The sequence below is a fragment of the Cebus imitator genome, unplaced genomic scaffold, assembly GCF_001604975.1.
Source record: "Cebus imitator isolate Cc_AM_T3 unplaced genomic scaffold, Cebus_imitator-1.0 Scaffold18, whole genome shotgun sequence".
Lineage (NCBI taxonomy): Eukaryota > Metazoa > Chordata > Mammalia > Primates > Cebidae > Cebus > Cebus imitator.
The window spans coordinates 5,576,054-5,589,132 of NW_016107333.1; the positions used below are offsets into that span (position 1 = coordinate 5,576,054).

Genomic DNA, 13,079 nt, shown 5'->3' on the forward strand with positions numbered 1-13,079 from the left:
TTAGAGACCAGGAAGAAGAGCAGTTAAGTCCCAAGGCTGGGCACAAGAATTGAGCCAGGTACAGCTGGAGTTATAGGATTATAACTATACAGGGTAGTGTTCCCCATTAAACTACCAAGTCTGGCTGGGTACAGTGGCTCACGCCTGTAATTCCAGCACTTTGGGAGGTCGAGGCAGGTGGATCACCTGAGGTTGGGAGTTCAAGACTAGCCTGACCAACATGGAGAAAACTCATCTCTACTAAAAATACAAAAAATCAGCTGAGTGTGGTGGCACATGCCTGTAATCCCAGCTATTTGGGAGGCTGAGGTAGGAGAATTGCTTGAACCTGAGAGGCAGAGGTTGTGGTGAGCCAAGATCGCGTCATTGCATTCCAGCCTGGGTGACGGGAGTGAAACTCCATCTCAAAACAAAACAAAACAAAACAAAAAAACTGCTACCAAGTCTGAGCTTAAGCCAGTGCAGCATGACAGAGTCATCTCCTTAGGTCAACGGAGGACGTGCTTTTTACAGGAGCTGGCAGGGACCTGCAAAAGCTGTTTACCTGCCTACTTCTGGGGCAAAGCGGTTGCTGGCAGCCTAAGGACCCTTATCTCCAAGGCTATTTAAAAATTCATGTTATCTCAATTCAGGATAAGAAATGGACAATCTCAGCCTACTAAAGTCAGATCAGGTGATTCTGGAAGAACCACTGGAAGGTAAGCTTACCCTTGGACAAAGCTAGAAGCTTCCCCTGGGCCCATCACTGGTACCCAAGGATCCACTATGGTTGACTCCCAGTGTCCCTCAGGAAGGAAACCAACCCAGTGAAGGCCCTGCTTTCTCTCCAGACATGTCTGTTCCTCAGGTATCTCTTCCTAAGCTGAGCTGCCCTTGGGACAATGGCTGTCTGACAGGTCACACCTGATGGTGGCGTTTGCACGGAGAGGGGGTTTGGGCTGCAATGAGTAGTGAGTCCCAATCTGAGATATGGCTTGTTATCTTCCATCCAAACCTGCCCCACAGCCTCTGTGGGTGTGTTGTGCTCCTGAAGGCTTTGGGGAACAGTGGGATCCCAGGATCCTTCAAAGTTAAGGGTGTTGGAGAAACCTAGTCTGAATGCTTCGCTGTGCAGACAGGGAACTGGGGCCTGAGGGGACTTTTCCAAGACCTTCAAAGAGTTGGGGGCAGAGGTGGGGTTGAAACCCAGATCTCAGGACTCCAACAGCCATCGTCCCAAGAGCAGCTCAGCTTAGGAAGAGATACCTGAGGAACAGACATGTCTGGAGAGAAAGCAGGGCCTTCACTGGGTTCTTCTTATGTCCCAGCCTCTGGCCCTTTCCTCTGGCAGCCCAAGAATAAACCCACTTCTCTTGCAGTTAAAGTTCAAATGAAGAGTAGTGACTGTGTAAGGTAATAAGTGGTTAACACAGGAGGAATAATTTGGGGGAAACAACAAATAGGAAGGAGACGAGTAAAGGAGGAGAGAAGGAGGAGGTTTTTGCCAGAGGTGAGCAGTGGTTGGCCCTGCCTGGGGAAGGTGTGGGACTGGAGTTGGGGCAGATGCAGATAGATGTGCTCTGAGGTGCCTCCCTCCCCACCCCAATCTCCACTCCCACATCTGGTCGCCAGTAGATACAAAAAGAAGCTTGGGGTGAGGATACAGGGGACAAAGATGAGATGGAGGTGGGACCAAACAGTGCTGTGGGGGAGGAGATGAATCTAGGGGAGGGGTGGGTGGGGGAGATGAGCTAAATGAAAGTGCAGAATGGCCTGGAAGAGCTGATGGTACAGGAGGGATGGTCAGCAGGTGAGCTGCAAGTATGGAGGACCAGGCGAGCTGGAGAAAGCTGAGGAAGGCAGGAGAGATAGCCGATTGGCCAGGAGAGTCTAAGAAGGGAGCTGGAGAGATGGGCTTAGGGGGTGGTAGAATGGGGAGCAAGGATGGCTGCAGAGGGGGATGGCTGGGGAGCAGAGATGAAATTGCAGCTGGGATGGTACCAGGGAAGTGAGAATGGGATGGACCTGTGGGATGGTGACAAATGGCTGGGGATGGAAATGGCTGGGTAGGGAGGGACAAGTCCCATGCAGTACCTCCTGCTTGTGTCTCGGCGTGGTTTCTTGCTCCGGCTAGTGGAATGTGGTAGGAGGGAAAGAAAGCAGCAGGGTCAGTAGAGCAGATGGATTAGAGATGCCACGATGCACTTGGTCCAGCAAGGAGCCCAGAGCACTCACACTCGACCAAGTGGAGGCCAGGGCAGCTGGGCGGGCCACCAGCAGGGCAGTGAGGTAGTCAGAAGGTGTAGCCGTGAAGCAGGGCCTTGTCCCAGGAAGGCAGAGAAGGGAACTAGAGGCCAAGTGGGCAGAGCCACACTCGGCAGACAGGATGTGAGGATGGGGTTTCCTGTCTCTTACTGTCAGTAGGAGCATGTTCAAGGCCCTGTGCTCACAAGGTAGATGGAAAGAAACCTGCTTAACAGCTTAATACAAGAGGAACCCGTGTGTGTGCATGTTTGCACATCTGGGTGCATGGATCTCAGGGTGAGGGGTGCATATATCTGTTACTGAATGCATGTGAGGCTGAGGTCATGCACTCCTGCACAAGCGTGTACACACAGATACTGGAAGTGTGTGTGCACCTGAGTGGGGTGTGGGGCAGAAGGAAGGGGACACACTTGTACCTCACACCTGTGAGAGCTGCTGGTGACACCTGGTCATTCTCTGAGGGGGAAGAGAGTGGTGCAGATCCAATCTCAGTCAAAGGGGCAAATTAGGAGTGTGCACAATGAGAATTGAGTCCTCCAGGGGACAGAGTGTCCCTCTGGAAAAGCAGGGCAAAGTCAGGGAGGGTACAGGGCGGGCAGCTTACCCACCCCCACACCCACCCCAACCCGGGGAGGGCCAGGTATTGAGCATGACCCAAAGGCAAGGCCCTGCCCATGATGCACTCCATAGCAAGGGTGCGTGGCCACGGCTGGGGGCACATGAAGGCCAAGGCCGAGGCTAGACCTCAGGTCAGCCTCCTGATCCCCAGGGCAGAGGGTACAAGAAAGCCAGGCTCCTACCTTTAGCTCCTTGATCTTGGTTGGGGTCCTGACTTCTCCCTCCTCGGCCTCTGACCTTCGGCCCCTAGACTCGCCATCCTCCTCCCGCTTGTCACCTTCAGGCCCTGCATCATGGTTCTCGCTGACCGAGGCTGGGCGGGAGAACTCTGCTGAAGTGGGTGGAGATGGCAGGGCAACCATGTGAGGCCCCTCCCAGAGAATGGACAGAGAACCAGCCTGGCCCTGCCCAACCACGCCTGGAGTGGAGCCAACTCCCCACACCCCTCGCCTGTTGCCCAAAGTGGTGAAGCAGACTTCTGGTCACATGGTCGGGGAGTGGCAGAGCTGCCTCTCAGCCCAGGACTCCTTCCTGCTTTCTACAGCACTAGAGCCTGGGTTCAAATCTCAACATCTCTTCTTGACTGTGTGACCTTGTGTAAGTTACACAGTATCTCTGGGGTCTTCGTTTCCTCATCTAGAAGCAGCGCCTGCTTTAGAAAGCGGAGGTGAGGAATGAACAAGCTAATGTATGTAAGTATTTATGGAAGAGTGGCTGGCACAGAGTGAGTCTTCCATCAACGGCGGCCCATAAATGCTGCTCTTTTGGTTGTGGTGGCTATGGTAGGAAACTCACTTGATCATCATTTAGCAACACACAAATATTGTGAGATTAGCTTTACTATTGAAAGCTACAGTCCTAAAGCTTGCAACTGATGTACCTTCTTTATAAATTAGGGAGAATTCAGGGACATCCCTGCAATAACACCCTTTTCACTCATTGGTATTCCAAACTGCTTTTCTGAATAGGAATGGAAGGAGTAGAATTACAGACTTCTCCACAGGCATTGGGCATAATCCGACTATGCCCGACCATGGATTGTGTCTTGGTGGAAAATAGGCTGAAAAACACAGGTTTAAAATAACCAGAGCTCAGATTATCCTTGGGGTTGGCCTAGATTTTAAAAAGAGGATAATTATCCTTTCTATTCATATACACTCACTTTGCAAAGTACCCATTTATGCATACATTTCCTTTGATTTACACAGTACCCTGTGTTGATGGCTGGAATGGGAATGACTTATCCCCATTTTACAGAGGATAACTGGAGATGTCAAGGAAGAAAATATCCCACTGGTGACCCTTTGGTGAATTGGGACAAGGACCAAGGCCTCCTGGCTTAGAGTCCAATGTTTCTCTCCGATGAGCTTCACCAGCTCCAGGCTAACCTCGGCTGCCTGCCAGAATCTGGGCTTCATCTGGCCCCTGACGTGTAATGGAAGTAACAGAGGAGGGACCTTTCCCCTGGCATAAACCCCAGTTGTCAGTCCTCTGTCTACCTAAGGAGAAGAAGGAGCTTCTTCAGCCTCAGACGAACCCTTGCACAACTACACATCTTTTAAACATGCACAGGAGTCCTGAGGCAGGTCTCACTTTCATATACCAGAAAAAGTATCAGACTTTCTTGATCACCTGGCAAACTCCTAGGTATCCTTCAAAACCCTGCCCAGGTGGCACCCTTTCTGCAGAGCCCTTTCTGCCCCTCCTAGACTTAATCCCTCCCTCCTCAAGGCTGCTCTGCATTCTGCACTTGCTTCTCCCATTGCTTGAACCACATCAAAATGCTTACAACCTGCTATTCTGTGAGCTCCCAAAGGAAAGGGCCAAATCTATTCACTCTAAATACTATACCCAGGACCCAACACAAGGCCTGGCACACATATAACACTCAGAAAATATAAATAGAACTAACTTGCTTGGAGGCCTGCCCCAAGGTGTTCTGGGAGTATCCATGGTTTCCCCACCCAAGTCCCCACTTCTCACCTTTAAGCCACTCTGTACAAATCTAAAAACAATAATAATGGGTATAATTTCTTAAGGTGCTACTATATGCCATGGAATGTTTTCTAGGCATGATCTCACTTAGTTTTCCCTAGAACACAGCAAAGTAGCTACTAATTATTTCGTAGAAGAGGAAACAGGTTGCTTATGGTCACATATCCGATCATTCAGATATTTATGAGCTACTTCCTGTGTCCAGAGAACAGCTGGTGACTGTCAAGGCTGAGATTTGAATTCAGGTCTGCATAATCCTGAATCTCCCCAGTGCCCCGTGTGACTTGTGAACATCACCCACAAACTCTAGTATGTACATCCTGGGGAGAGACTTGGGCCCTGAAGGGTGCTGATTTTGTAGGTCTGGGGTAGAACAGGGAATTTTCATGTTTAACAATGTCACAGGCAACTCTGATGAGACGTGGTCTATGCACCACATGTAAAGTCCTGCCTGCTTGCTACAGGACTACATAGGACCAGTTTTCATTGATGTTAAAGGCACCCATCAGTCCAACAGAAATGGGGACAGTGGAGAGTGCCATGTGGTTAGATTGTCAATCAGCCCAGAGCCCAATAGAACCAAAAGACTGATCAGGAACTATGCCCTGGTCTCCCGGCAGATAAGGCATCATCAGCTCCACACTGCACTCACAAGACACCATTCTCCTAATATGATGACGATGACCAGTGGATTGCTAAGCTTCTTGGGTAGGTGGCCCAAAACCACATGGCTGAACCTGGGTCCCCAAAAGACTACAACTCAGGGAAGCTGTGGGAAATCCAGAGGATGGTAGTGTCACATCCCAAGTGGAAGTGAGCTGTAGGTTGGGACTAAGCCACCAAGAGCTGCCCAGGGACAGCATTTGTCTTGAGGGGCCAGCCTGGTGCAGATGAATTTGGGATGCATCTACCACTTTCCTGCTCATTCTGCAGAACCCGGCATGTCCACTCAACCACTTCCCTCTAAAGACCATTCTCACCCAGCCCTCCAATTTGGGCCATACCTCCATCAAGGCTGCGAGACATGGTGTACCGTTTGCTGGAAGAACGCTCAAAGAAGGGTGCAGGCCGGTCAATGAGGGCGCTGGCCTGGCGGGTCTGTGCCTGGGTCCTCCCACTATACCGGAACTTGGAGCCCATCACCAGGAAGCCCTTGGGTGGGGGCTCAGGGGACACCAGCCTGCAGCAGAGGGATGGAGAGGAGGAGGGGGATCAGACCTGCATTCCAGGCCCAAGGTTAGACCACAGCTGGACTTTCATCCCACCTTTTCATCCCACCAACTATGACAACTCAAAGTGGTCCAGGAAGGAAGAGACTTGGGGAAAGGGAGGAGAACTTTCCTAGAGTTCTCACCAACTCCTCCCCCTGCTCCCCTCCCCGCTCCCCTCCATATGCGTGGCCTCTGTCCCATCCCCATTACCCCATCCAAGGTCAGGCTCACCGGAAGAATGTGTGATGCTCAATGCAGACCTTCCACAGTCTCTTGGCTGACCGGTGATTTGGGAGCTTAAAGCCAATTGTGCTCTCAAATTGTTCATACTGGAAAACCAAGAAGGGCAGGTTAGAGGCAGAGCCTGAGCCCACTCTCACCACTAGCCCATTTTTTGTTTTTTATTTTATTTACTGAATGTTTTTTGAGACACAGGGGCTCGATCATTTGCCCGGGCTGGAGTGTGGTGGCATAATCATAGCTCACTGTAACCTTGAACTCCTGGGCTCAAGGGATCCTCCTGCCTCAGCCTCCCAAGTAGCTGGAACTACAATCACAGGACACCATGTGGCTAATTTTTTTTGTAGAGAATGGGTCTTACTATGCTGCCTAGGCTGGTCTCCAACTCCTGGGCTTAAGCCATCCTCCCACCTCAGCCTCCTGAAGTGCTGGGATCACAGATGTGAGTAAAATCCTTTCTGAGTTCTTCTCAGGCATCTGAAACTTTGGCCTGTTCATTCACTGAATCAATAACGGTGACTGAGCCCTTATTCTATGATGGGTCCAGTGCTGCACATTAGAAACATGTGGAGACCAAGACAGAAGATTCTAGTGGGGCAAGGGGGCCTCCGATAATACATAAGCAAACAAGATAATTGCAGAGACTGATCAGGGCTTCAGGGGAAGGGAGATGTGTGGTGTGGCAGAACTGGGAAGGCGTGGGGGCTCCTGCCATCTAAGGACGAGCAGGGAATGCTCTCTAGACAGGTGATCTTGAGCTGAGAGTTGAAGAATGGAAAGGAACCAGCTATGTGAGAAGGAAGAGATGGGGAGACACTTTCAGGTAGAGGAAACATCACATGCAAAGCACTCAGGCAGGAAAGAGCTTGACTTATTCAAAGATCTCTAGGCCAAAGGGACTAAAGCACCTTGGGAGTGGGGCAGTGTGGCCAAGGATGAGTGGAAGTGGTGGGTGGCTACGGAAGGAGTTTGGACCTTAGCCCAAGAGCTAAAGAGAATTCCTGAAAGGTGTAAGCAAGGGTGTGAGTGGGAAGGGAGAGTGAGCTTGCCATGATCTGATTTAAGAGATTTTTAAGATCTCTCTTGCAGCTGCGAGGAAAATGGCCTGCAGAGCCCCAGAGGCCAGGGAGGGCAGTGAGAAGGCCCTTGTAGGCGCAGGCGCAAGACGGGTGCTGCTGGAGGTGGGTGTGGTGGAGAGGAGGAGAAGCAGATGGGCTCATGTGTGTTCTATAGGTACAACCAAATGGGCTTTTTGATGGGTGAGATGTGGGGATTGAAGGAAAAGAGGTATAGACATATACATGTTTGCATTTGTGGGTATTATGTGTGTAGCCAAGTCTATGTATCTTAAAATGTGTACAAACTTCGATACTTACAACATGTGATAAGTAAATATATAAACTTTACACAGACATGTATTCATTTATCTGTGTGACCTGAATGCATATGGTTATACTTCTTATTTTCCACACACCCCCCATCTTTTCCTTTTGTTTTTGAGACAGAGTCTTACTCTGTCACTCAGTCTGGAGTGCAGTGCCAGCTAATTTTGTATTTTTAGTAGAGACAGGGTTTTACCATGTTGGCCAGGCTGGTCTCGAACTCCTGACCTCAAGCGATCTTCCTACCTTGGCCTTCCAAAGTGCTGGGATTACAGGTGTGAGCCATCGTGCCCAGCCATATGTGGTTATACTTTTATTTAGGCTCCTCTCTCTGTCTCTGTCTCTGTCTTTAGACTCCTCTCTCTCTCTCTGGCTCTGCGTTCTCTCTCTCTCTCTCTCTCTCTCTGTGTGTGTGTGTGAGTGTGTGTGTGTGTGTGTGTGTGTGTGTGTGTGTGTGTGTGTTTTGGCATGCACATACCTAAGGTGTGAAGTCTATGTAGAGAGCCACAGAAGAAGAAGGACCTCCCCCTACTCAGAACCCCAGAACTCCCATCCACGTATCCTGGGTAGGAAATACCCAGGCCCAGTTGCCAAGGTCCACTCCGTTCTACTTGATTCCAGTGCGGAGCTGGGTTTCCCAAGGCAGGCTCACCTCCCCAGGCCGGATCTTGATATAGAAGTTACTCCTCTTGTAGGAGATCTTGAGGATCTTGGGCCAGGCAAAGCGATTGATTCTCAGCCGGTCCCGGTAGATGAGCAGGCCATTGGCACAGACACCTAACATGATGTCGATGCCCTCAGAGTCCTGCATGAGAAGAGACCATGGAAGAGGAGGCCCAGGGCCATGCCTGGGAATGGCCTGTTACCCACCCCAAAAACGCCGCCCTGTGCTCTGCCTGTAACGAGCTCTCAGGAACAGGCTTACAGCCTCCATGCTGGAGTCCCACTGACCAATCCCTCCCACAATCATTCAGTCATTCATGCATCCATTTAGGTATTTTTTGTTTTTGTTTTTTGAGACAGAGTTTCACTCTTGTTGCCCAGGCTGGAGTGCAGTGGTGCAATCTCGGCTCACTCAACCTCCGCCTCCTGGGTTCAAGCAATTCTCCTGCCTCAGTCTCCTGAGTAGCTGAGATTACAGGCATGTGCCACCATGCCTGAATAATTTTGTATTTTTAGCAGAGATGGGGTTTCTCCATATTGGTCAGGCTGGTCTCAAACTCCTGATCTCAGGTGATCTGCCCACCTCAGCCTCCCAAAGTGCTGGGATTACAGGTGTGAGCCACTGTGCCTGGCCCCCATTTAGGTATTTATTCACCCACTCACTTGTTCCATCATTTGCTCTGCCAATCATTCCATCATTCATTCACCCAGCAAACATTTAGTGGCACGTGCTTGGCTGCCAGGCTATGTACCATGTGCTGGGAATACAGAAATAAACTAAGGCCTATGTCTTTCCCTCATGATGCTCCCAATCTAGCAGTGGCTCAAACAGGTTCATTAATAAAATAGATGTAGAAAATGATAAAGATCATGAGAAAATAAAACGTTATGGAACTTTGAGGAAGAAGAATGAGAACAGAAAAGGTTTCAAGTTGGAGGTAACACAGGTTCTGACACACCAAGCCCTAGGGAAAGGCCAGATAGTCCTTCGGGGGCACCACCCAGACGCGAGGGGAAACCAGGAAGCCGGTGGTACCTTGGCATGGTGCAGGTCTACTCCGTACATGGAAAGCTTCTTGGCATTCTCTAAGAAGTGGATTTCTGCTTCTCCTGGGGTCATCCCCCTGAGGGAAAGAAAGCAGTAACAGGTGACCATGGGAAAGGCCCAACCTTGAGTCCTGCTGGCCGAAGGTGGCCACCATCAGAACTCACAATTCCAGCAAGTCTAATGTGCTGAGCCTCACCCTAATCCTTTCCCTCTGCCCTCAGAGTAGGAGGGTGTACCCCAACTTCCACTTCAGCCCACCCAACCCCCATCTTCTGCCAAAGCTCAAGTCCAGTCTTGTTAGTCCAGGAAGCATACAAGGGCTGGGCTGGGAGTCAGGATTTTTGCCTCATTCTGCCACGGAGTTGACTGTGAGCTATAAACTCTACTTTTCCATGACTGTAAAACCACTGTTAAGGACACTATTCATTACAACCACCCAGGGGCTCCTAAATTATTACCTACATAAGATATTTCTTGCAGAATTTAGTATCGGAAGCCACTTAATCTCTCCTAAGGAACAGATGCACATTCTCCTTTCCAAAAAGAAGAGTTATGTAATTAATCAAGTTCCTTCTTTGCTTTGGCTGCCAGGAAACTTGGACATTTTACACTTAGTCACAGCAAACATTTATTGAGTACTATGTGCTGGTTACTGCTTTAAGCACTTTACATGGATTAACTCACTGAATCCTCATAACAACTCTGCAAGGTAGGTATTATGACTATTCTCATTTTACAGATAGGAAAACTGACACAGAGATGTTGAGTAACTTGTCCAAGGCCACACTGCTATTAGGGAGAAGAGTCAGGATTTGAATCTAGACAATGTGACTCCAGAGTGTATGCTCCTAATCACTTCATTACATGTCTGGTATACCCTCCAGGCCTGTTTCCTGTGACCTGTCTACCTCTGGGCTGCTGTATGGGATACTTGGACACTAGATGTCAGTATGCTTTAGGTCCAAAGTGTTGTAGGGACAGCCGTGAGTATTTCTCCAACCCATATCAACCTGAACATCTTTCTCTGAATTATTATGACTTACAAATCCTAAGATGTCTTGCTATCTAGGACAGGGATGACAGATGGCAAGCAAGCCACTACTCCCTATTCCTATGCCCAGGTGGTAGGTATATTGCTAACCTGGGCATTGTAGGGAATCAGGGTCCTACTCAACACAATACCACAGCAGTCATTATTAACCAAGCAGAGTTACTATGCGACTCTCAGAGACAGCATTTGCCACCCTTGACCTATCATTCATCACACCCCAGCAGGCTCTTCCTCATGTATATAACCCCTCCACATCTGGCCCTATCCCTCCTCTCCAGAGGAAGCCCACAGGACATGAGCCTCCTAATTCTCTCCATCCTCAATAGGAATGATACAATATCACCATACTCCTTTCCCTGGGCACAGCACTTTACAGCTTATAATGCACTTTCATATTATTAATTACATTGTGTTTCCATAACAATCCTGGACTTACAGCCCCAAATACTTCCAGCTTAAAAGAACCCTAGAAATCATTTAGTTCCGACGGTTCCTCTCCAGGGGAGCCTGTACAGAAGCAATGGCAAAGTGGAGTATCTGGGTTGTTACAATGATGAGAAGGTGTTATGGGCATTTACTGGGTCCCAGGGATGCTGAGCATTCTGCACAGTGAATTCCCCTGCCCCAAATGCCAACAGTTGAGAGACACTGATAATCTAACTTCGTGCACATACAGGTGAAAAATGGGGCTTAGATGGGTTACCTACCCAGCCTACAATCACACTAGTTCATCTAGTTACCTACCCAGCCTACAATCACACTAGTTCATCTAGTTACCTACCCAGCCTACAATCACACTAGTTACCATCCAACTGCTGGAAGGAGTACTTTTCTCTGCACTATCAACTATTCAACCCCTTGATCCACAGATAGCAACACTAACAGCCAACATGCAGTGTGCCTTTAATATGTGCTGTCGCCAGGAGTGATGGCTCACGCCTGTAATCCTAGCACTTTGGGAGGCTGAGGCAGGCGGATCACGAGGTCAAGAGAGCAAGACCATCCTGGCCAACATGGTGAAACCCTGTCTCTACTAAAATACAAAAATTAGCTGGGTATGGTGGCGCACGCCTATAGGTCCAGCTACTTGGGAGGCTGAGGCAGGACAATTGTTTGAAGCCAGGAGGCGGAGGTTGCAGTGAGCCAAGATCGCGCCACTGCACTCTAGCGTGTCGCCTGGTGACAGAGCAAGACTCTGTCTCAAAAAAAAAAAAAAAAGTGCTGTCTAGGCTTCCCAACAATCCTACAAGGTGGGTTTCACAGCATCCACCTTGAACAGGTGAGGAAACCAAAGCACAGGAAATGAAAGACCTTTCCGAAATCCCCTGGTTAGAAAGTGGCAGAGCCAGAACAGAAACCCTAGCAGGCTAGCTTTCAGGTCCAAACTTTTGAACTCTACAGCAAGATCTAGACAGCAGGACACTTACTCAGAGACACACAGTAGTGACTATTATCTCCAATTGGCAGATAAACTGATTCTCAGAGGCCAAGGACAGGGAATTATCACACCTATATAGGAGCTTAAGAAACTTCGGTCCCATAAGGTCATCAAGGCCACACGGCCAGTCACTATCATTCCTGTTTGCAGAGATGATTTGCTCTCAGCTAGACCTCGAGTTAGGGGCAGAGCCAGGTGGGGTACAAACAGCACAGTTTGCAGCGGCTTAGGACACTCGGACCTGCAAGGAAGGCCCTGGCTGGCACCCTCTTACCTGTATGTCTTATGCAGCTCCATGATCCTCTCCTCCAGCTCCCGGGTCTGGTTAGGGGCGAAGCGGAGCTCGCTAACATAGTTGCCCACATGCTCCTCGGCATCATAGTCGCCCAGCTCAGCCTGTACAGCGTAGGAGCCCAGCAGGGCGTGCGTGACAAAGGAGCAGGGCAGCCTGCCCGTGATGATGTCTGCCCGCAGCTGCAGGCACAGGTAGTATCTGGAGATAGGGGAGAGCCAGCATGGGCACAGGGCCCTACTCCTCCCTAGATCCCCCAAGCACAGCTGTCCATCAGAACCAAACAGAACATAGGTCAGCAGAAAATGATGTCTGTAGACACTGGCGCTTCATATGTTGACGATCTGGGTATGTCTCATGAGCTGGTTTTGCAACATTTCACATGACTGTAAGCATTTTTGTGTATTTCTAAATTTGAGGGGTTTGTTTTCTATTATGAGAGCATTTTCAATTTCTAATTCAATTTCAAACTAAATAGGACTACTTTGCTGGTTTGGCCATCACAAAATGTGGTGTAGTTTTAATTATACAAGTAACATACTGTATTCATATTGTGGAGGAAAAATGCACACTTTGGCGGTGACTCTATTTCCTCTTGATGACTCTCATTCGGTCTCCAGAGTTATCGAGTGGTATTCTAGACATTTCCTCTCCTTGGATATCCAGAAATGTATGTGGTTTTGATCTATGGGTGTTTCTTACCTGCAAAGGGCATCAAATGCTGCCTCTAATTCTAACAGCTCACTTTTCATACCCAGGCCTTAGAGCCTTTCCATGCCAGCACACGTCACTCTACCCCACTAGTTTTCACTTCCATGTTGTATATCATCGCCCAGATGAACCTGCTTGCCAATGCTTTCCCAAAACTTACTTTTTTTTTTTGAAACGGAGTTTCGC

General features: G+C 49.3%; 1 protein-coding gene across 22 annotated transcripts in view; it reads right to left on the reverse strand.

Annotated features, from left to right (window-relative positions):
* The window catches only part of EPB41L1 (erythrocyte membrane protein band 4.1 like 1), a 145,148-nt gene that overhangs the window by 35,526 nt on the left and 96,543 nt on the right, over positions 1-13,079 (reverse strand). For 14 of the 22 annotated variants that reach the window (XM_017512755.2, XM_037732842.1, XM_017512912.2 and 11 more), the window contains 7 exons: positions 12,165-12,383; positions 9,390-9,477; positions 8,343-8,495; positions 6,300-6,397; positions 5,862-6,037; positions 3,045-3,193; positions 2,074-2,109 (listed from right to left, as the gene is read on the reverse strand). In XM_017512755.2, the coding sequence (XP_017368244.1) occupies positions 2,074-2,109; positions 3,045-3,193; positions 5,862-6,037; positions 6,300-6,397; positions 8,343-8,495; positions 9,390-9,477; positions 12,165-12,383 (919 nt within the window). The remainder of the gene's footprint in view (positions 1-2,073; positions 2,110-3,044; positions 3,194-5,861; positions 6,038-6,299; positions 6,398-8,342; positions 8,496-9,389; positions 9,478-12,164; positions 12,384-13,079) is intronic. The other 8 variants (XM_017512933.2, XM_017512925.2, XM_017512908.2 and 5 more) reach the window with 3 other exon arrangements.